Below are 21,742 nucleotides of genomic sequence, written 5' to 3' on the forward strand. Positions count from 1 at the left end.
GGGGGTGTTCGTCTTGTGTTGGTTTTAAGTATCTCTGGGTAATGTCACATTGTGTTATTGTGTTCAATCAACTCAAAGTACATCCCACTAGCAACACATTTGGAACTCACTGCCGTTGCCTATCAGGTAGAGCAACTACTGCTTTCCTACAAGTTTTGGTGGTGGTGGTGGTGCTGATAGTTAATTTTAGGCCGAGTCGAAAATGTGATAGCATGAGCTTGCTGTCAATGGCCCATTCTTGGTATGATATGGTCCTGCTAGACTTGTTGATTATGGCTGATTTATAACAGAAAAAATCTTATCACGGAGAGCTTATGCTTCTTGGTTGATGAAGTCAGGGTGGGCGGAGTCCATGAACTGATATTTGGACACATTTTCAGTTCTGACGAATATGGCTTGATATTGCATGTTAAATTATGCTGCTGATGTGCGACTACAAAAGGCAGATCGATAGAGCACAGGATATCATTATGGAAGTAATATGTAATCGTAATATTAATTCAAGAAAACAATCAAGATATTCTGCTTGAAATTTTATCTGCAATTTATGCTGGATTAATTCCACGTTATTTCCTGTTGTTGTGCCTTTCATGGCAATTGACGCATAAAAGCTCAACTATGGTAGCATTCTAGCTTCTATGGCCGTGGGGAATAAGTTCATTATACTTAACTTGATGGATAAACTTTTAGCTGATTCTTTCTTTCATTTCTCAAAAAAAAATTTGTTTTATTATTTCACAATCTCATTTCCTGACAAGCATGTCTGATTAAAATTCTCCCAGATTTCAACGTGGATGACTGACAGTGGGTACTTTGAACTTGCATCACAAGATGTCGCTGTTCAGCTGGACTTGATCTCAAATGTTCATGGGATAGAACAAGCACAGAAGCTCTTCAATAACACTCCACAACACTTAAAAGTTCTAAAGGTTTATAGTGCACTCCTCAACTGCTATGCCAAAGCAAAATTGGCGGAAAAAGCAGAGTCTGTCGTGCAGGAGATGAAGAGCCTAGGTTTTGCCAACACATTGTTGGTTTACAATGTCATCCTTAATTTTTATTATCAGACTGGAAACCCTGAGAAAATCAACAGTCTGATGCAAGAAATGGAACAAAATGGTACTGGCTGTGACAAATTTGCACATTCCATACAACTGAGTGCATACGCATCTGTTTCTGACATTGTAGGCATTGAGAAGACTCTGGCAAAAATGGAATCTGATCCCAACGTTTTCTTGGACTGGACCTCGTACAATGCTGCTGCAAAAGGATATATAAAAGTTGGACTTGTTGACAAGGCTCTGAAAATGCTGGAGAAATCTGAGAGACTAGTTACAGGTAAAAGAAGGGGAACAGCATATGATTCTCTAATCACCCTATATGCTGCAACTGGGAAGACAAATGAAGTCTTAAGAATTTGGGAACTCTACAAGAAAAACGAGAAGGTTTACAAAGATGCATATATTAGTATCATAACCTCTCTATTGAAGTTAGATGACTTTGAAAATGCAGAAACGATTTTTGAGGAGTGGGAGTTCCAGAATCATTCTTGTTATGGTATCCATATTCCAAACTTCCTTATTGATGCCTATTCGAGAAAAGGTCTCGTGCAGAAGGCTGAAACATTAATTGATAGGGCAATATCAAAAGGAGGGAAACCTAATGCAAAAACATGGTACCATTTGGCAACAGGGTATCTTCAGAATGGCCAAACTCTGAAGGCCGTGGAAGCAATGAAGAAAGCAGTAGTGGTTTCTGGACGAATGTGGAAGCCAAGCAATGAAATTTTAGCTAACTGTTTGGGGTACTTGAAAGTGGAGGGAGATTTGGGGAAGCTGAGGAATTTCATGGACCTACTTAGGGATAATGATATTATTTCGTTGGATGTTCAAGAAAGATTGTTGAATCACATTAAGAATGCGAAGTCAAGCTCAGATGTGCTGAGTGCTTTGAATAACAATTAACTTGAATTCTAAGATCAGAGGGGGTTGGCAATTATTGAAAATCAAGTAGAGAAAAAAAAGGCACACAGGAATCTGAAAAATTGGGGGATGATGTTTCTTCTGGCAGTCTTTTAGTTAGCAGTGATTTGGTCCATGATCAAGCAACTTCTTGCAGATTTGCTGGGTAAACTCCTGAGTGAACTTAACTCCCATTATCCTGCAAAAATGACTTCTTTTACCTGGTCTTTTAGAAATGGAAATCCTTATCAACAAGGCAAATGTCAAATACATGGAAAACTGAAGCATGTTCGTGGTCTTATTCAGCAATAAGGTTTCTTCAATAGCGAGCGGAAATGACCAAAAAGCAACCATGGTTTCTAGGCACATCTGGACCCCAAGTAATGACAGCGTGCAGGCCTGTCTGAAAAACTTGGAAGAGGAGACCAGGAGGAAGCCGTTGAATTTGTTAACCGGGATATAAGTATATCCGGGATGTAAGGATATCATCCTTGTCAATGTTCAGGATAATTGAATTATAATACACATTTGATAACAATCTCAGATGCACCATGTTCTTCGAATTTGGATTGTGATTCTTCAGTGCTATTGAAGCGAAACTAAAGCCAGAGATTGTTACAGCCATTGCAGACCAAATAGAACTGCAACGAGGAAGACATCAGATACAATTCCAGGGAACTTTATGAAGTGAATGCTTCAACTAGCACGAGGACCATGGATATGGTTGGGGAAGTCCATTTACTGTAGCCCAAGCTATATATATATCTCAAAAATTGAGGTAGGAAAATGACTAACGCGGGCCAGTTTGTATGATTTGATTTTTTTTAATTATTATTATTTTGTAGACATATAAGATATTCCTGTTAAATTGTGTTTTTTAAATTTTTAAATTTTAAATTAATTTTTAAAATATTTTTAGATTATTTTGATGTTTTAATATTAAAATAAATTTTTTAATATATTAAAAAAACATTTTTTTTTTTTTTTTATAATCTCAAGTATACCCATATTCATTTGTAACTGTAACATTCAAGTTGGGCCAAAATCACTAGCCCACTATCTTCTTTAAAACCCTCCTTGAACCCTTCTTCTCAAATTCACAGTTACTATTGCTATTCTTTGCAGCAAATGAATCTCCTTCGATTAGCCTATATATCCTCTACTATCAGTCGCTTGAATCCCAAAAACGTAGTGGGCATTCGATTTTTTTACTCAAAAATACAAAACCCAAGATCTAGAGAGCCACCGTGGAAAGGCCCCTTCACTCGACTGTCACGTCGTCTTTCAAGAATCAGAGACCACAATGTCTCAGTGATTCCAGTTCTCGACAAATGGATTCAAGAAGGAGAAACTATTTGGGAAGATTTAATCCATGCCCTAATCAAGGAGTTACGTCATTACAGGCGTTATCATCATGCCCTTGAGGTATTTAATCCCATAAATTTTTTTGAACTTTTCTTTTTGTAAAGTTGGAATCTTTGAAGTGTAAAGAAATGAATTTGATTGAGAACTTTTTTTTGGGTTCACATAATTTTTTATGATATGAAAAGGGTTTGCTTTTGTTTGTTGGGATAACATTTTGGGTCTCCTGAATTAAGCAACTATTTAAAATAATTTTTTTAGTGTTTTTTCCTTTCTGGATTAGTGATGACTGTTTTGCTTTTAGGATGCTTATGTTGTTTCATGTTTGCCAAGTAAATTGGATTTTTTTTTTTTATGAAGCTTGACTCCATTTAGGTCTCAAAACTTAAAGTTACTCGCTTACTAGTTACTCCAAGTTTTTTACTCAAATTAAGGGGTAACCAGAAGTTAAGAAATCCAATATATATATATATATATATATGAAGTGACGAAATCCCAAATTTTGATTTTCTCCAATATTATCAGGAAGTGAATTATGAGGTAGATAATTTGTTTGTAGTATTGCCATTTTTTTTTCAAATGTTTTCAATAACAGATGATGACTTAGAAACTTCTTTATAGCATTGTCATGAAGCCCATTTCTACACTTCTATTAAATGGTTTTACACAAATAAATAGTAGGTTTCTACTGGAGCTTTTAGTGTCATCACTTTATCTGATTTTCAGAGAAGCAATTCTGTGTCTACTTTTATTTTACTATCCCATGAGAGAAAAATGCTATTACAAATTCCTCCTTTTACTAATATCTTCTTCTTCTTCTTCTTCTTCTTTTCAAAAGAAGTATTGTTCTCATTATGATCAAAGCTACATCTAAGTTGCACCACATGAGTTCTTCGGGTAAACCAGAATCAGCTTATCCTGATGTATTGTTATAAACTCCTTAACATAAATTTCAAATTATTTTTTGTCCAATTAAGTTTGGATTACTTTTTGTTATTTATGGTAGGAATTTCTCTTGCCATATGATCTTTCTCTTATTTTTATATTCTTGTGATTTGAGAGCGTGACCTTTTAAAATTTAGAAATGAAATTAGTATATTCCCCTTGATTTTATGTTTGTAGCCGTTGTATGTTCAGGAAAACTCTGCCATAAATGAGCTTTCAGCCAGCATGCTAATGGTCATTGAATAACATTATTGTGCCAATTCACACAAGTAGTGCAAGGCTTTGAAGTTAATGTACTTCATAATTAATTGCATTGTCATGCCCGACATTCTATATCCATGTGATGATGTGGGATTCTGACACCGCTTCTTTGTTGTCCTTCATCTCTGCTTCTCTTACGTAACAATATATTCATGTTATAAATTCTAATGTATGTTAGATAAATGATGATATTTTGGATGTTATCTTTATTTTTAATGATATTATGATTTTATAATGCGGGTTACTACTAATTTGTGGATCTTACTATTTTTTCCCAGATTTCGATGTGGATGACTGACAAAAGATATCTTGCTCTGACATCACGTGCTGTTGCAGTGCGGCTGGACTTGATCTCGAAAGTTCATGGGATAGAACAAGTAGAGAACTATTTCAATAACATTCCAACAAAATTAAAAGGACTTGAGAGTTATGGTGCACTTCTCAACTGCTATGCCTACGTAAAATCTGTGGAAAAAGCAGAGGCTGTGATGCAGAGAATGAGGGAATTGGGTTTTGCCAGAAAACCCTTAGTTTTCACAGTCATGCTTAACCTTTATTACAAGACCGGGAACACTGAGAAACTTGACCCTCTGATGCGAGAAATGGAGGAAAATGGTATTTCTTTTGATAAATTTGCGTTTTGCATACGTCTAAGTTCATATGCAGCTGCTTCTGACATTGAGGGAATGGAGAAGACTCTAACAAGGATAGAATCTGATCCCAATGTTGTTTTGGACTGGGCCACTTATGCTACTGTGGCAAATGGCTATTCAAAAGTTGGGCTTTTGGACAAAGCTCTGGAAATGCTGAAGAGATGCGAGAGACTTATTACTGGAGAAAGACGAAGTACACCATATGATTACCTTATGACACAATATGCCACAACTGGGACAAAAGAAGATGTCTTGAGGGTTTGGGAACTTCACAAGAAGTATGTTAGGAATCGGAAAAATATTAGTGTCATAACCTCTCTGTTGAAGTTTGATGACCTTGAAAGCGCAGAGAAGATTTTTGAGGAGTGGGAATCCCAAAAGTTATGTGATGACATCACCATTCCAAACTTCCTTGTAGATGCTTATTCTAGGAAAGGTCATTTGGAGAAGGCTGAAATGCTTCTGCAGAGGGCAATATCAAATGGTACAAAACCTAATGCAAATACATGGTATTTATTGGCAAAAGGGTATCTACAGCATAATCAAACTCCAAAGGCAGTGGAAGCAATGAAGGAAATGATAGTCTTATCTGGACCAAGGAGCAGACCCAGCACTGTAAGTTGGGTTGCCTGTTTGCAGCACTTGAAAGACTCCGGAGACATGGATAATGCAGAGGGCTTCATAAATCTACTCAGGGAAAAAGATATTATTTCTTTAGATATTCAAGACAAATTATCGAGTTATATTAAAGACAGGGACTCGAGGTTAGATGCACTTGGTGTACTTAAAGGTAGTTCTTTACATGGAATCAACGTCACACATGAGTTTCGAAGGCCAGATCAGGCAGAGAAGGATAGTAGTGATTCGGTGTCAGGTTGAGGAAAGCACCGAGGCTTCTAGGGAGGGCTCATATTTCTGCCCATAACCCTTGTCAGCTGCGAACTTTCAGACCAGAAAAGCTTCAAAATCCGTCTTGATCCAATCTAATCCATCTATAACAGATACTAGTGTGTTCGTATTGTTAGTTCTATGCCAATTTCTGTCAGAAGCTTGAGACATCAGGTAATATGAATTGAGAAGACAATCAATGTACTATGAAGAAGACACATATGATCACCATAAAAAAAATTAATGAATCTCAAAATAATAGATTAAACAACTTTTTATACAACCAAATTCAAGGATATAATTTCCATTAGAACGTGTTTCAACTTTCATTTAGGGATTCATAGTTTTATTGCGTCTCTTGTTTAATTGGTCCACATTATGTATATTAAATATTATTTTGTTCAAAAATATATTTAAATAATATTTTTTTATTTTTTAAATAATTTAAAAATACAAAAAAATTTATAAAAAATAAAAATCTAACTTTTTCAAAATATTTTAAAATAAAAAAAACAATCAGGCTGATCATGTCACTGATTAACCATGAATTTAGTATGTATGTTACTAAAATTTCCATTTCTTCTTTTAATGTTTTCCCATTTGAGATTTGATATTTTAAAATATGATAAAGGAAGTGTCTTTTACTTTATTTTCTTTTAATACTCTTCTACAACATTACATAAAATAACGAGTTTCGAATTTTTTTTAATCAGTAACTATAGTGTTTTGAAGTTATTTTTTTTTTTAAAAAATATGTTTTAAACATAAAATAACTTTCTGATCCGTCGCTTTGTTTCCTTACCATTTTTTCAACTTGAAATCCTCACTGGCTTCCTTTCTCAACTCTCCTTTTACATTTCTTAAGAAATTTTAGGGATCAAATTATGCCTCAATAAAAATTTCACGGTGCGGGTATTTTTTTTGGGTACAGTGTAATGAAAAAAAAAAGAAAAAAAGAAGAAGAAAACTAGCCTCCCTTGAGATAACTATTAAGTAAACAAGAAATCTATGGGGAAGGAGAATTCCGAATAAAAAACTCAATCATCTGTTCAGCTCCCATCTTGGCTAAGAAATAAGCACAGGAGGTAGCTTCATTTAACTTATGATAGATAGAAACCTCCAAATCTGTGGCTAAAATATTTCTGATATCCATGATAACTGCCCGAGGCGATGGAACTGAGTATGATTATCATGCACTAGGTCTAATGCTTCCAAGCAATCTAAATTACAAACAATTTTACTGTAATCTTGATTCCAAGCAACCAGCTAGCCATGTTTAAGGGCTAATAGTTCTGGAAGAAGGTTTGTACCGACTGTAACCTGCAGAACCTGAGAAACTTATTAGCCATTTATCCTCCCGATTCTTGACGAGACCACCAAAACCAATTCGTCCTGGGTTTCAAAGAGAGCTTCCGTCCGCATCCAACTTAACTGCATCTGACTCTGGACGTTGCCAAAAATCGGAGCAGTGACATTACAACTATTATCAGTAGTTTCCCAGGCTGCATGACAATCAACTACTAGGTAGCTGCTCATAGGTTAGAATAATTATGCCTCCATATAAACCACAATCCTGCAAGGAAAGTAACAGAGAGATGTGTGGACTGCGAGGCATTAACCCTTTTAATTTATTTATTTATTCTAAATAGCACCCACGTGGAATGAGTGCATGACATGCATTGTATATTATTTGATAACTGGAAATCAATACTGCTGGTGAAAGTGAAAAATACCAGAGGGTTAGCATACAGCACGGATTATTCATTCACCATTTAATTCCTCTACTTCATTTCTTCTTAGTAAACAGACAGACAGTCACAACTAAGTGCAAGCAAAAGCAGCTAGAAACAGGATGACTGTGATGGAGTTCATTATTTAGATCGAGATTTCAACAAAGAAGAGTTCTGATAACGAAGAGTGTTTGACAAGAAATGGAAACAACAAAACAAACTTCCTAGTTTACTACTCGATTCCAAATAAGGTTCCTATCAATATCAAGAGCACTTAGAAAAGCAGAAAATTGGTTGTTGTAATCTCTATCCAGGGGTTTCTAGCAAAATTTCTTCAAGCACGAGCTGCCCTTTGGAGATTAACCATGCGGAATGAACCATCCTGATACCTTGAGCCTCCATAATATCCACCACCTGCTCGTAAATGACCAGCCCCCCTCGAATGGCCACCCCCAACAACCTGGCCTAGGTCCTGGGGTCTTCCACCACCACTATATCCAGAACGGCTATAACCTGGCCTTCCCTGAATGAAAGATGAGTCTTCTTGCCACTTACTACCTGAGGCAGCCGCATTAGCGAAATCCTGGCCTTCTCTCCGCCTCTGAGGCAAATCCAGACCACTACCACCAATCCTAGTCTCTATTGCTCTTTCATTACTTTCAACAAGGATTGGCAGCTTCTCTGTCAGCTGGAATGCCAGTGCCTGCAACCGTGTGCGCTCAATGTCATAGAAGACAATGCACTGTGATGGCTGATCCCAACTTGCATGGAGCTCCTCATTGATCATCATTTTGCTTACAATGATCTGAGTCTGGATTGGTGAAAGGTCAAACATTTTGCTCAGAAGGTCCAAGCCCACTGAATCATAGGAGGAAGAGTAGGAAAAGAGGTAGGTCCTCAGAGCTTCTTCCTTTATCTTGGCTTTGAGCATTTCAAGAACACCATCTCTATCTCTGAGGAGCTTCCAGACATCAAGAGAGTTGATAACATCAAAGGCCTTCTGGAAGTCTCCTTTGGTAAGGGCCCGTGTAGCAGCCATTACATGATCCCTGACATTTTCAGGAGGACCAGTGAAAGTTTGCCTCTCAGTTACCTCGAGCAACCGCCTAAATGTCTTGCTAATGACTTTGTGCTTAGCATCATAAATGTTGGCTGCCATGTTCGGGACCTCCAGCAGCAGTGCACAAATTAGATGAACAGACTCTAGAAGCTCAAGATTTATGTGCATATGATATGGCATCTGACGTCTCCTTTCCAGTCTTTCCTGTTTAAATCAATTAATTGCGCCAGTGATTAGGTGTCCTTGGACAAATGATCAAATACAAAAGATATAAATCTAAGAGCAGCGTTTACCCAAGAAAAAAGCTGTGTAAAAAATGATATATCCAAGACTTTAAGTTTATTCACTGAAGCTAACAACCTCAAACAAAAGTAGAGCAACAAATTCATGCTCAACAGCAATTCATAGGTCTTATTTTTTTCATAATCCATGAGCTTTTAAAATTTTATTCAAGATGAGATATGAAAGGTGGAATATATACTGGATTGCGATAAAAGACCAAATGCTTGCTCTAGTTACATACACTAACAAGGGCATTGACAGCACTGAATATCTACTCATACATGCATCTAAAATCAACTGAATATATATGCACATACATGCATCTAAAATCAACTGCAACTGAATATATAGATATGACCACTTGTCACAAAAAATGAAGTTACAAAGTCCAGTGGTATTTTCTCCATCATAATTATCACCATAATTATTGTGAAGAAACATTCACAATGATTAACCTAGGACAGTTGATTTGTGAAAATGTATGTATGACAAAAAATGGACCACCTCTTCAAGAATTACATGCAATATCACAAGAAATAAACACTTATACTTGCAAAGAAATGGATGGGTGAAAAATCAAATCACGATACACAACATTTGCACATCATTGTCAGCAAATAATAAGTCTGAATAAACATCATTGTCAGCAACTAATCTAGAACCTGTTTTAACTAGGATACAAGATATAAGAGTTAAAAAAAAATTAAAAAAAAAACATGATGAACACATAAAAATCAAAACTTGGCATATAAGCTGAAGTACATGACAAGTGATTAAATCTGGTGCCTAGACTGTAAGCATAGCCCTCAGCATTCAACTCAAAACAATGAGCTAAATGTCCAGAAACAAAATCAGCCCTAGCAGCTTTTGTTGACTGCTTATCCAAGCAAAATCATGAGGCTCTCGAGACAAGTAAACTGTCCTTCACTCAGCTTGAATTATGAGACAAACTACAACTTAGCTTTACAGTCTCCACAGAAATAACAAAAGCAACTCCTTAAGCACGGCAAGTATGACAAAAAATAATCATTAGAAAATAAGAAGAAGAGCAGCACCTGTTCTTGAGTCTTCTCATGATATCGACTTTGTGAAACACCTTGTGCAAGCAACTCTTTCACCCTCCCACCAGAATATAACTCAAAAAGGCAGCCATGTGCTTCAGTGATCATCCCAGCACGGAATGCACACAAACCAAGCTGTGCCATAGCCCTGTTAAAAAGTATCTGGCTTGAAATGTCCATGTGCTGAATATTATCTTGCTGGTGACTCATCAATAACAGGTCACGGGAGGTTGAGAACTCATCCAGGAGAGCATGATGGTAGATATCACAGAGCATAGCACGAGCTTTGGTCCGCTCATCTCCAGATTTGTAAATAAGGGAGACTAAAGCATCCATCATCGTTCTGATATTCTCAGGAAAGGTAGGCTTTCGAGGCACAAGCTCAGGAGTAACAACAAATGCAGAGGAACCCCTACTTCCCTCAACCTTGGGCTCCTCACCATTGCCTCCATCTTCTGTTTGTTCAACCAACTTTCTCATGGCATCATAAACCTCTTGTGGTTTGTAATAGATCAGCTCAACTCGTTTCAAAACAACCTTTTCTGCAGATTTAAGGTCTCCAACATGCTCTAAATATTCTTGGGCATTCTGAGCAAGAACTAAAAACATTGGTTCATCCTGCAGTCTCTCAACGTACTCATGCGTATGTGGGTCGATGCACTGCAAACTCTTGAAGAACTCAGTATCTATCCTCTCAAGAAAAGCCACCAAGTTTCCCCAAATCCGAATTGGACCATTATGGTCTACTCCTTTTTGGGTTTCATTCTCATCAGGCTCAACTGTGTCATCCACTACAATGCTAGGATACTGTTCAAGAATGTCAAGAATAATAAGCATGTTCTGAACACAATTTTTCCAGACATTGATTGGCATGTGCCCGCTGAGACCTGGACTCACATCAAACTGGGCAGAGACCACATTAAATAGAATCTCCAACTTCTGTGCAGGGGTCTTAGCAACCTTTGTCAGGAAAGTTAGCTGCTCAACCAGCTCAAACCTTCCAGTTCCCCTCCTTCCCCGGGCAGCAACAAGTTCTTTAAACTTCTTGTTTACAATATCCCAGGTGATTTCACTAGGATCTTTTGCAAACTGCTTATCCATGAGCTTATCTTTCTTACTCATCATCTTCTCCCAGCCCCCGTCCTTTTCAGTTTGGTCATCCACATTATCCTCATCCTCCTCCTCGGACATTGCGATCTTAGAAGGGTCCTCCTCAAACTCCAAATCTGACTCATCCTCCTCGTCAGCCTCTGGTTCTTCCTCACTTTCAGGGTGTTATCTATATTTATTAATTTGGTCTTCATATTGTTTATTGTTTTTCTTCAATTTTTGCTTCATTGCATTCAATGCCTTGGCATTGCTGCTGCTCATTTTCTTTTTTGCTTCCTTATTCGCCAAAGCTTGATTCAAGAAATCTTCGAGCATTACTAGAGCTTTGATGTAAAGAGCAGGGGCCTTCCCTGATTCCATCACCCGCATGACCTTCTCAAGTTGCTTATTAATCTTATCAAAGCTCTCTTGCAAGCTGACCCAGTCATTAATCTTCATTGCATTCTTCATTTGATCAACAGTGGCTGACAGCTCTTCAAAACGTTTGTCCTTGGCTGACCTGACCACACGTTTTTGATCATCAGAGTCATCACTATCACTAGCAGCTCCTCTAAGATATCTTTTTTGAGCAGATTGGGCAGTAGACTCCCTTCTCAACCTCATCTTCATGTTCACTCTCCTCCTCGTCAGAGTCACTCCCACCCTATAACAAAATCAGAAAGTAAATAAAAACACCCAAAACAAAAAGAAAAAACTAAAAATACCATAAATAGCACCGTGCCCTTCCCCTTGAGTATGAAATAACAAAATTAAAATTAGCAAACTTCACCAACCTGTGTCCAGAAACGCGACGCCATCTTGTCTACTCTGCATTGAAAAAAAAACACAGCAACGAACCAAAAAAAAAAAGAATTACAACCCCAGGAAACTAATAACCAGAGAACTAACTAAACACTAAAGCAGGCAACTAAACCAAGTTTTGATGTTTAAAACCCAGTAGCTCTTAATTGCTCAGTTTACTGTTAACCCGCAGATTAATTTTGTCCAATTCAAAATTGAGATTATATATTTTTTATCAAAAAAATTCAAAAAGTGAGAGAAAGAGAGAGGGAGGGAGTACCTGAATCGAGATGCTTGATTGTTGGATTTGCGAAAAGCGGTTGATGGTGTGAGGCTGGATTCTTTCGTCCTTTCCTTTTGGAAGAAGGAGATGTGAGGCTCTTATAGTGAGGGTGTATTTGTAATAATGTTCAATATTTAAGGATAGTTTTGTCGGTTAAAAATTTGTGGTCATTGACGACCCTTAGTCCAAGTTGAATGACACGTCAGTCACCAAGGAACGAATAGTTATTGACCCTGCGTTCTATGGTGGTTTCTCTTGTAATGCTTTTATCCTTTCCAAGGAAAGCCATAAGTCGGGGTATTTTAGATTTTTTTCCACAGTTTATTAATCATTTAAAGATTTTACAGGTATATATATACACTTCTTCCATAATTTTTAAACAATTAAATAATTTAATTATCCTTAATTTCATAAAAAAATAAATTTTATACCTTTTGTTTTCATTTGAACAATAAAAAGTCAACTTTTCTCCTGCAGTCAAGGAAAAAATGACAATGGATACAGGAGTCTTTTATCCTTTTAAATAGGTTTTATGGTAAATCTCAATACATGGAGGGTAATTTAGTATTTTTTCCTAAAATATTAATTTTTTAATCAATAAAGTTGATAGCCTTATCTTTTGAGCTGTGTGTACAGTGTTGCTGAACTAGCTCTTTTACCATGTAATTAAATGCACCGCTATGTTCTTTTCCACCTGGTGCAGTACATGTCATCGACAATGTGGCGATTTGTTATTGATTGACTTCTTTTTTATCTTCGTTTTTTCTCACCTCGTAATAAATGTAGGTTTTTTCTCTTTTTGTTTATTATTCAATTTTATTTTTATTATTTTTTTTAATAATTATATAAAAGTTTTATTTATTTTTAATTTAGTATTTTAATTCTAATTTTAGGTATTTATTTTTTTCCTTGATTCTTTTATAAAAAAAATTTTATTTTCAATTTAGTTCTCAATTCTAATTTTTCATATATAATATTTTTTGATTTGATACTTGTTCATTTAATTTTTAATTTTTTCTTAGTCTTTTTGTTAAGATTTTAATTGTTTTTAATTTCATCATTCAATTCAAGTTTGTTATGATTTTTTTCTTTAATTTGTTTCTTACACTTTTATTTTTTTATCAATTTTTTTAATTTAACCCTCCAATCAAAGAATTTTTCTTGCCCTATAATTTACCTTTTGTTTTGATTTTTATCTTCATTATTTTAATTACTAATTTTTATTTTAAATTCTTTCATGCAATTAATTTTTTTTAATTTCATCATTCAATATTTAATTTGTCAAGGATTGAACTTCTTAATTTTGTCATATATTATGATTCTAATATAATGACTTATGTCATGAGTTTTTAAAATTATTCATAGCATAGCTTTTAAATTCAATTCAAAGATCGATATAGGGCAAGTATGGGATCACATGTCTAATGGGTTGACTTGGGTAATAGGTCAAATGGGTTGACTCATATAAGATTAGTTAACCCATATCAACCCACTTTTTTTATATGAACATATAAAAATGATATTATTTAAAACAAATAGAGAAAAAAAGGTTAAAGGGTTTTTAGTAAGTTGTCTCATGGCTTATTGGGTTGCCGGCCAACCCTATTTTTTAATTGGATGATATCGAGTTAATCCCCCTTTTATTTTTGTTGGAACCCGGCCCTATAGAGACCTTGGATCACTTGGTTCATGATTTAAATTATTGGGTTGAGATTATTATTTTTTATTTTATATTATTTTATTTTATTGATTTTTTTCAATTACATTCTTTAACATTTGATTCATTAAGAATTAGACTTTTATGTTTTTCCATGTATGGTGTTTCACTTCTATTAACTTGCGTTTCAGGTTTTTAAATTCATCTATCATGTACTTTCTAGGCCAAATCTAGAGAAGAACCCAAAGCAAGTCCCTAATCACAAGTCATGGTAGTTGACCTGAATTAACTCGAATTAAATGGATTGATCCAAATCAACCCTCTTTTTTATTTTATAAATATGTAAAAATAACATCGTTCCTCTTTAAAAAAAAAAACAGATCAATGAGTTTTGACTAGATTTTTCTAAGGGGCAATTGATTGGTCGGAACTATGATTCGAGTTATTAGATTTTTTTTAAAAAAAACACACTTCTAGTGCTTGAACATTTTATGAAAAATTAGGGTGGACTAGCAATGTAGCTCGAGCCCTCATCTAATTAGACTACTATACAAGCAATGCAACTTTTTTACTGTAAAAATTGCGGACTCAAAACTATTTATTTATACATTGTGTTTTTATCTTTTTTAAATTTTATTTTTATTTATTAAAAAATTTGTTTTCACTTTATATCCTCTTATATATGTGAATTGTCGAAGAAAGTTCTGATATTAAATTAAAGATCATGTTGCAAAATAGATTTTTGAGTTAAAGTCAAAAGAAATCAAAGAACAATGATCAAAATAAACAAAAAAGTGAACACATTGTTCAAAAGACACCAAACTATTCAGTTTGGTCCATGAAGTTTCACTTTGTGTATTACTTGGTCCTTAAAGTTTTAGGATTTTACATCTCGACCCTAAATTTTATTTTTCACATTTCAGTCATTAAGTGCTAGAGAGGAAAGAGAAAATTATAAAAATTAAAAGTTAAGAGAAAAGGTCAATCAACCATATTTATGCTACAAAAATAACTTATCTTATTGTCAATATTTTTGTCTTGTAAAGAAAGGTTTCATGGAGGTTGTTTATATTATTTGGTCCTTAAAGTTTTAGATTTTTATGTTTTTGTCCTAAACTTTAATTTTCATGTTTCAATGTTGAGAAATGAGAAAGAAAATTATTTAAAAATAAAACGAGAGAAAAAATGATGATCAGACACATTCAATCTATAAAAAAAAATCGATTTTAGTATCAATATTTTTATCTTGTAGAGAGGAGTTTCATGGAGGCCATTGGAATTTTTCATCGTGTCAAAAAATAGATTAGACCTCTATTTTTTCATTTAATTTAATTTTGAAGTTTTTGATTGATTGGATGATTTTTTTAGGTTAAAATGGTTTAATAAAATCCCTAAAAAATGCATTAACATATTTTTTAATTTTAATATTAGTATATTAAAACCATAAAAAACCATCTAAAAAATTAATTTAATACTTTTTTATATTTTTTATATGAAAAACAATTTAAAATACACTTTAAAAAATAAAAACTATAACAATAATAGCCACTATGGACTATTCTGCTAATGGACAAGCGGGCTACAAGACATGAGCCTGTATCCCTGTAGAGGATGCTATTGCCGATAATACAGGAGTTTAGTATAAAATGCAGAAATTTAAATCTTACTTTCAATATTCAATAAAATTTAAATTTCAGCTCGGAAGATAAAAACTGTAACACCCTAAAATTTGCATTGATTATAATTGATGATTTAGATTAGAGTAAATTAAGAGACAAAACCAAAGAACTAAAGAAGAGGGGGGTCAAAATGCAATTAGCAACTTAACGAGGTGAAGTAGGATAAATTTTGCATTAAGTTCTGGCACGTCATGCTCATGAGGTGTCCAGAGAAAGGTAGAGAGATGCTTTCCTTTAAGATTTTCAGAACTAACCACAACCTTTTCTTCCATTTCTTTAACCTCAAAGAGAGCTAAACACCATCATACAAATTAACACCACCAAACCATATATTCCAAGAACAAATTGTGACGTATTAGGGATTAGATTCAATAGAATTGTAAGAAAGAAAATCAAAGATAGTTTGTGAGGTTATAAAAATCAAAGATAGTTTGTGAGGTTATAAGAGAAAGGAAAGAAAAGAAAAGAAAGAGGGCTAAAGCTTAAAATGAGTGACCAAATTGTTAAGCATGCATAAATCCTATAGTTTTAGATGCTTTTAAGTATGAAGAAGTTTTTTAAATGTTTGCTGGATTTTCATAATATATATGAATAACCTTAGTTTTCAGTAGAAACTCCATATGATAGTTGCTAAATAAGAGTATGATTGTGAAAGATTGAATTATGACGTGTTCTTCTGAAGGAAAAGATATGCTTGAGCCCAAATATTGTGTTGATATAATTGCACCTGATATGTGAAAAGAGTAAAGCTTGCTTTAAAAGAAAGTATGGCCACCTATATATTACATATGCTAACAATATGGTGGTATATGGATATGAGATATTGATGTTAGGCATACATGTTGGAAACTTATGAAGTTTCCCATGCTTATTTCTATAATCATTCACTAGGTTATCTCATTCGCAGTTGATAAATTATTTTCAAAGAACAAAGTGACCAACCAAAGTTTCTTTGGAATCCTAGCTTGAAACTTAAGTAGTGCTATTGTATCTTTTATAGGTTAGTTTTTTAGTATGGGTCATTACACAAGTAAATGCATATGTAAACATATACATGCACGAACTCTTTTAGTGTGTGATAGATCAATATGACAACTATGTGTAAAGATGTAAAATACAAGTGAATGGTTAAGACAAGACAACAAGATGTCGTATAAGTTCCCAAGTTATGTATATTTATACATACTTGTTTTAATTGATTAGGTAACAATAAGAAGCAATTAGAGAGGTTGGTTTACTTAGCTAGCACTATCCTATAGTGAATATATCAAAGATACTAAGTAATTAGGAGACGGATGTGACAAAAACTGGTTGATTGAAGTACAACCTGTGAGTTTTACTTGGCTAGAGCGAAAGCACATCTGAAAGCGATTCTGATTTAAAATCTCAAATTCTCTCTAGACAGTTTGCATTGGACTAATTCACATATCCAAAATTACAAACTAAAATTTCACAGTGTTCAAAAATTAAAAATAAGCAGAAGATATCCTGGGGTTCAGGAGGAAGGCACCATACACCCACGTCAATAGTGTAAGCATTCTTAAATGCATCGATCTACCTCGACCTTTCCATTTATCGTTAAAGGAAAGGCTCCCATTATAATCATTCTCTGCATCCAATCAATGGTCCAAAGTCTGCCCACATATGATGAACTAAGCCAGAGTTAGACTTTGAGCTTGGACAATGTATAGTTCATATATTTATATTCTGCTAAGTTTTTAGGCAATGTGCAAATGCCATACGGTACTCTACTAAAACGTACATACTTGCAAGTTTTCAACAATATTAACTCACCGGATCAATGGAGAGAGAAAAGATCTATTTCTCCAGCTCCCACCCTCCTAGTCTCATTCCAGGGTCATAGTTTGTGAATAGCCTAAATTCATTCCCAAGTTTGCTAGAATGTTGAGGCCTAAAACCACATGAATGCAATCCTAAGAGCTCAGCTGCCCTATCCTTCTGCACGTCTCCTACAAGTCAAGAATATATAATCCATCAGATTCACCAGAAAGCTGGAAAGAAAATACAGTGCAACTTCGTTGGGAGTGCTAGTAACACTCACTCTAACACTTGCTTTTCAATACTCACATCTAGAACATCAACATCACATCTCTTCATTTTAATCAAACTAGTTAATTGTGAGAGGAAAAAGATACTAAGAGCTAGTGACAAAAAATTCCCATCATTACAAGCAGTCCAAGACCAAGCAAGAAAGAGATTACACATTAAAACAAGAACAAATACCGGTAGATTACCGTCTCCTAAATTAAATATTTTGCAAGAATCTTCTCTAAGCCCTCAATTTCTATCAACAAAGAACAAGGTAATTTCTCTTTATTGTTTTTTCTTGTTCTGATCAATTATACCAAAGTGATCTATAAACCCACTAATAATCCACTTAATGGTAGTTCCATCAACAGATTTGAGCAACAAGAATGAGACTAGCATCTCCAGTGAAAACCCACGTGTATTTATCCCAGATTCAAGAGATCCCTTGTATTATTTGAGATCAGGTCCAAAACTCACATATTCTCTACCAAACAAATTTAAAAATCCCACAACTTTCTTGCAAAAGGTCCAAATATAATTGTCAACCAAGATAATATCACACAAGTAAGTTTTGGTGCGATAGGAGGGATTCTAAAAGAGAGGAAAATGGCATAAAAAATAAAGAAACAGGGAAAGAGAATCAAAACTAGGCAACATAAAATTTAGGGGAAGGCAAGCATAATAATCTAGAACTCTATAGGCACTTTGTCATTCCAAATAGAGTAAAGAGATGTAAAGTGGATGTTGTAAACAAGCCAAATTTACAGATTGCTGAGATTGGACTAGTAGCATCATTTAGCAGACTCACCAGAGCTTGCAAATGAGAAAGAGCTTATGAATCAAAAGAAATCACAGTATGATGGAGAACGATCAATGTTTACCTGTGAGTAGAAGCAAATATGATTTTCCTGGTATTGCAAGAAAAGAAATTGCTTGAGCAACCTTTTCTAAACACTCCTGACTCTGCCATCATAAGCATCAGTTAAATGAGACCATGGCCTTTTCACATGACTATTGAACAGCTTGCAGTTTATCAACTAAACAGGAAAAAAAAAGAAAAAAAGAGGGAAAGATCCAGGGCACAATGACAAGAAACAAGCTTCCTTGCATATATATCCACCAGGGACTACAAGACACAGTTGAACAAAATTGAAAACCTGAAGCTTACTAAACATGTACAAGGAATTACCGATCAAGTAGAAATTATAGCACAACAAAATCTGTAATAAAAGAACCAAAAAAAAAAAACAAATATTAGAGATCTTCTAAGTAGGTCACTATGCCTGAACAAAGGATATCTAATTATTCAACCAGTAATACAACGGTTCAAAACCAAATATGGCACAGACAAGTACCACAAAATCTTCTCCTTGGCAACCTTAACATAAAACAAGTAAAACAGACATCCTCAATCTTTCAGTCAAAACAAAAAAAAGATACCCTATTAAATAACATTCCATACATCTTGCATTAGGAGTCTGTAAAATCCTAATAAAATAATCCTTGAAACACATTTTTAACTGTATACGAATTTTTATTATAAGCACTAGTAATACTAGATACTAATTACATGGCAAAAACAACATGAATTAACACAAATTTAAGTTAAAAGAAAGGCAAACTTTATAACTAACCAAATAAGGAGGATCAGCAACAACAACTTGAAAAGAATGCTTAAGTTGACCAGGCAAATCTTCTGGTTTATTATAATCATAAAACGTGAAATCACTCCCATATTGCACAAATCTCTTGTCATACTCCAGTAATTGCACATTCACACTCGGATCAATTTTCTGCCAACAAAAATAAGAACCCACTTACCCCAAAACCAAGAAATTAATAGCAACCCATCAAAAAAAGAAGCAAAACCCAGTTCAAAAGTTTCAATTTTGTGTGCTACCTTGATGTAAGCATAAAGAGTTGGACAAGCGATACAAACTGCGAGTGAACTGGGATTGGTTAATAAAGCAAGAACCTCATTTGCTACAGTCTCTGCGGTTAACGGCTCGTACCAAAACTGGCTAAGCCTCCAGTCCTCTGCTACTAAGGCTACTTTCTCTCCGGTTTCAGAACCTTCTCCGTCGGTTTGTGAAGTTTGGTCAGTGATGGGTTGTTGTTGTTGGAGGAACTCTTTCAAAGCAGCCAGAGCGTGTGAACTTAACGTTGGAGGGTCGTCGTCGTCTTCAGTGAAAGCGGTGTCGTTTTGAGGTTTCACTTGCTCTTCTTCCATTTTGTAGCCCTGCAAAATGAAATTGAGGGGACACGGTGCCGCTTTTGTTATTTTACGGCATTGATGAACCACTGAAGTGGGAAAACGAGCTTCAGGGAAACAATTACTCGTATTATACAAGGGGGTGTTATATAAGGGAAACAAGAATTGGGCCTAAGCTAAATTAAAAGGGCCCATGATGAGTAATTATCCAAAAAAAAAAACAAAACTCATTGCACTGTCCTTTGTAACAACAATTAAATGGCTTTAGATGCAAAATGAAATTATTCATTCGTCAATTATAATAGTCAAACAATAAACGCTTTTGAGTAGAAAAAATTAAATTAAATTAAATTAAAAGGGACCTCTAGCGATATTTTTGATATTTTCATCATAGTTATTTTATAATAATATATTTTAATTAAAAAATAATTATTTTAACAAATAAAAATAAAAAGTAACTGACTCATCTAATATATGAGCCTATGCACATGTGGTGTGACTTATAACAATAAAAAATACCCAATCATAGTATCAATTGAAATGACCAATAAATGAGCATTTGATGAGGCCACGAGTATTGTAAAGATTACAATGATAATAAGTTTTTTTTTTCTCAACCTTTTCTTTTCTTTCTATCTTCTAGAAATTCACATTGGGTTAATGAAAATCCAGAGTTGTTTTTTAGTTTTTTTTTTAATTATGATTTTTATTTTTTTATTAGTTATTATTAGTTTTATTTTTTTTAAAAAAAATTTTATTGTCATTTGATTTGATTTAATATTATAAAAAATATGTCCCATTCTTTTTATTGTTATTTTTTTAATTTAGTTTTTAACCTTTTTCCTTCGACATTTTCCTTTATTTATTTTTTTGTTAAATTTTGATCCTTATTATATTAAATGTTATTTTTAATTATTTTTTAATTTAATTTATTTTTCAATTTAATCCCTCATTTTTTTTATTAGTTTTTAATATCAGCTTTAGTCCTTATTATTTTTTATTGTTATTTTGTTTTAATTTTTTTATGATTAAGAATTTTGCTTCTTTATGTTTTTTTTTTTAGCCTTCTATGAAGTCATATTAATCTTATAACCTGAATTACTGATTTTGACAATCAATTCGATTTAATTTTGATTTTTTTGGGTCTTTTTATTTTTTTTAATTTTATCATTTGATATTATATTTTCTATTTTTTTTATTATCTTGAGTCTTGAGTCAGTCAAGTTAAATCAAATACTTCAATTTTTTCAATATTTTTTTATTTAATTTTGATAATTTTTTCTAGGTTTTTTTTTAAGAATTCAAATTTTTATTCAAATCTCATAATGCAGGTGGCTGGTTAGTGGAGTGAGCTTGAGTTAACTCAAGTTTTTCTTTTTAATATTTTTTAAAATAAATTTTTTTAAAATTTTATCATTTAATATTATATTATTAGATCTTTAATTTTTTTATTTTTTTTACTTTGTTTTATGTGGAGGGTATATCCTAAGCTATGTATTAATCAAGTTAATTTATATTAATTCAAATTATCATTGTTTAAACATTTTTTTTTTGTTAAGAGAGGTTTGTCCTAACCTGCAATGTAATACAACAAAAAAATCTAATTTGATTTATTCTTAAATGAATGGACAAATTAGATGGAGCAAGAAAAATCAAGGTGGTTAAAAAAACTTTGAAAAAAAACTATAATTATCAAACTTGATTGGAGATTTAATTTAAAAAAAACATAACTAAATCAGAAATTGTAACCATAAATTCTTGAATAAGAT

At 33.8% G+C, this 21,742-nt stretch overlaps 2 protein-coding genes and 1 pseudogene across 4 annotated transcripts in view; 1 reads left to right on the forward strand and 2 right to left on the reverse strand.

The window, feature by feature from the left end:
• The window catches only part of LOC105136086 (uncharacterized), a 7,161-nt gene extending 795 nt beyond the window's left edge, over positions 1–6,366 (forward strand). Inside the window, exons 2-5 of the mRNA XM_011041272.1 lie at positions 783–1,963; positions 2,071–2,127; positions 2,996–3,386; positions 4,808–6,366. Of these exons, the coding sequence (XP_011039574.1) occupies positions 783–1,963; positions 2,071–2,127; positions 2,996–3,386; positions 4,808–6,061 (2,883 nt within the window). The 3' untranslated portion in view covers positions 6,062–6,366. The remainder of the gene's footprint in view (positions 1–782; positions 1,964–2,070; positions 2,128–2,995; positions 3,387–4,807) is intronic.
• A 1,542-nt stretch (positions 6,367–7,908) lies between these two features.
• On the reverse strand, positions 7,909–12,464 carry LOC105136053 (eukaryotic translation initiation factor 3 subunit C-like; annotated as a pseudogene).
• A 4,544-nt stretch (positions 12,465–17,008) lies between these two features.
• LOC105136054 (nucleic acid binding / methyltransferase) lies at positions 17,009–20,106 on the reverse strand. 3 transcript variants are annotated; one of them, XM_011041229.1, is made up of 5 exons: positions 19,662–20,106; positions 19,396–19,554; positions 18,643–18,724; positions 17,507–17,682; positions 17,009–17,346 (listed from the first exon to the last, which is right to left on the reverse strand). In XM_011041229.1, exons 1-4 carry the CDS (start codon positions 19,989–19,991, stop codon positions 17,531–17,533), a joined length of 723 nt encoding a protein of 240 aa, XP_011039531.1. In that variant the 5' UTR covers positions 19,992–20,106; the 3' UTR covers positions 17,009–17,346; positions 17,507–17,530. The 3 variants fall into 3 exon arrangements, with proteins under 3 accessions (XP_011039531.1, XP_011039532.1, XP_011039534.1); XM_011041230.1 differs by having other exon boundaries at positions 17,009–17,364; XM_011041232.1 differs by lacking the exon at positions 17,009–17,346 and adding an exon at positions 18,951–18,981 and having other exon boundaries at positions 17,569–17,682.
• Between the last annotated feature and the right edge of the window lie 1,636 nt (positions 20,107–21,742).

Source organism: Populus euphratica, unplaced genomic scaffold (genome assembly GCF_000495115.2).
Source record: "Populus euphratica unplaced genomic scaffold, PopEup_1.0 scaffold156.1, whole genome shotgun sequence".
Taxonomy (NCBI): domain Eukaryota; kingdom Viridiplantae; phylum Streptophyta; class Magnoliopsida; order Malpighiales; family Salicaceae; genus Populus; species Populus euphratica.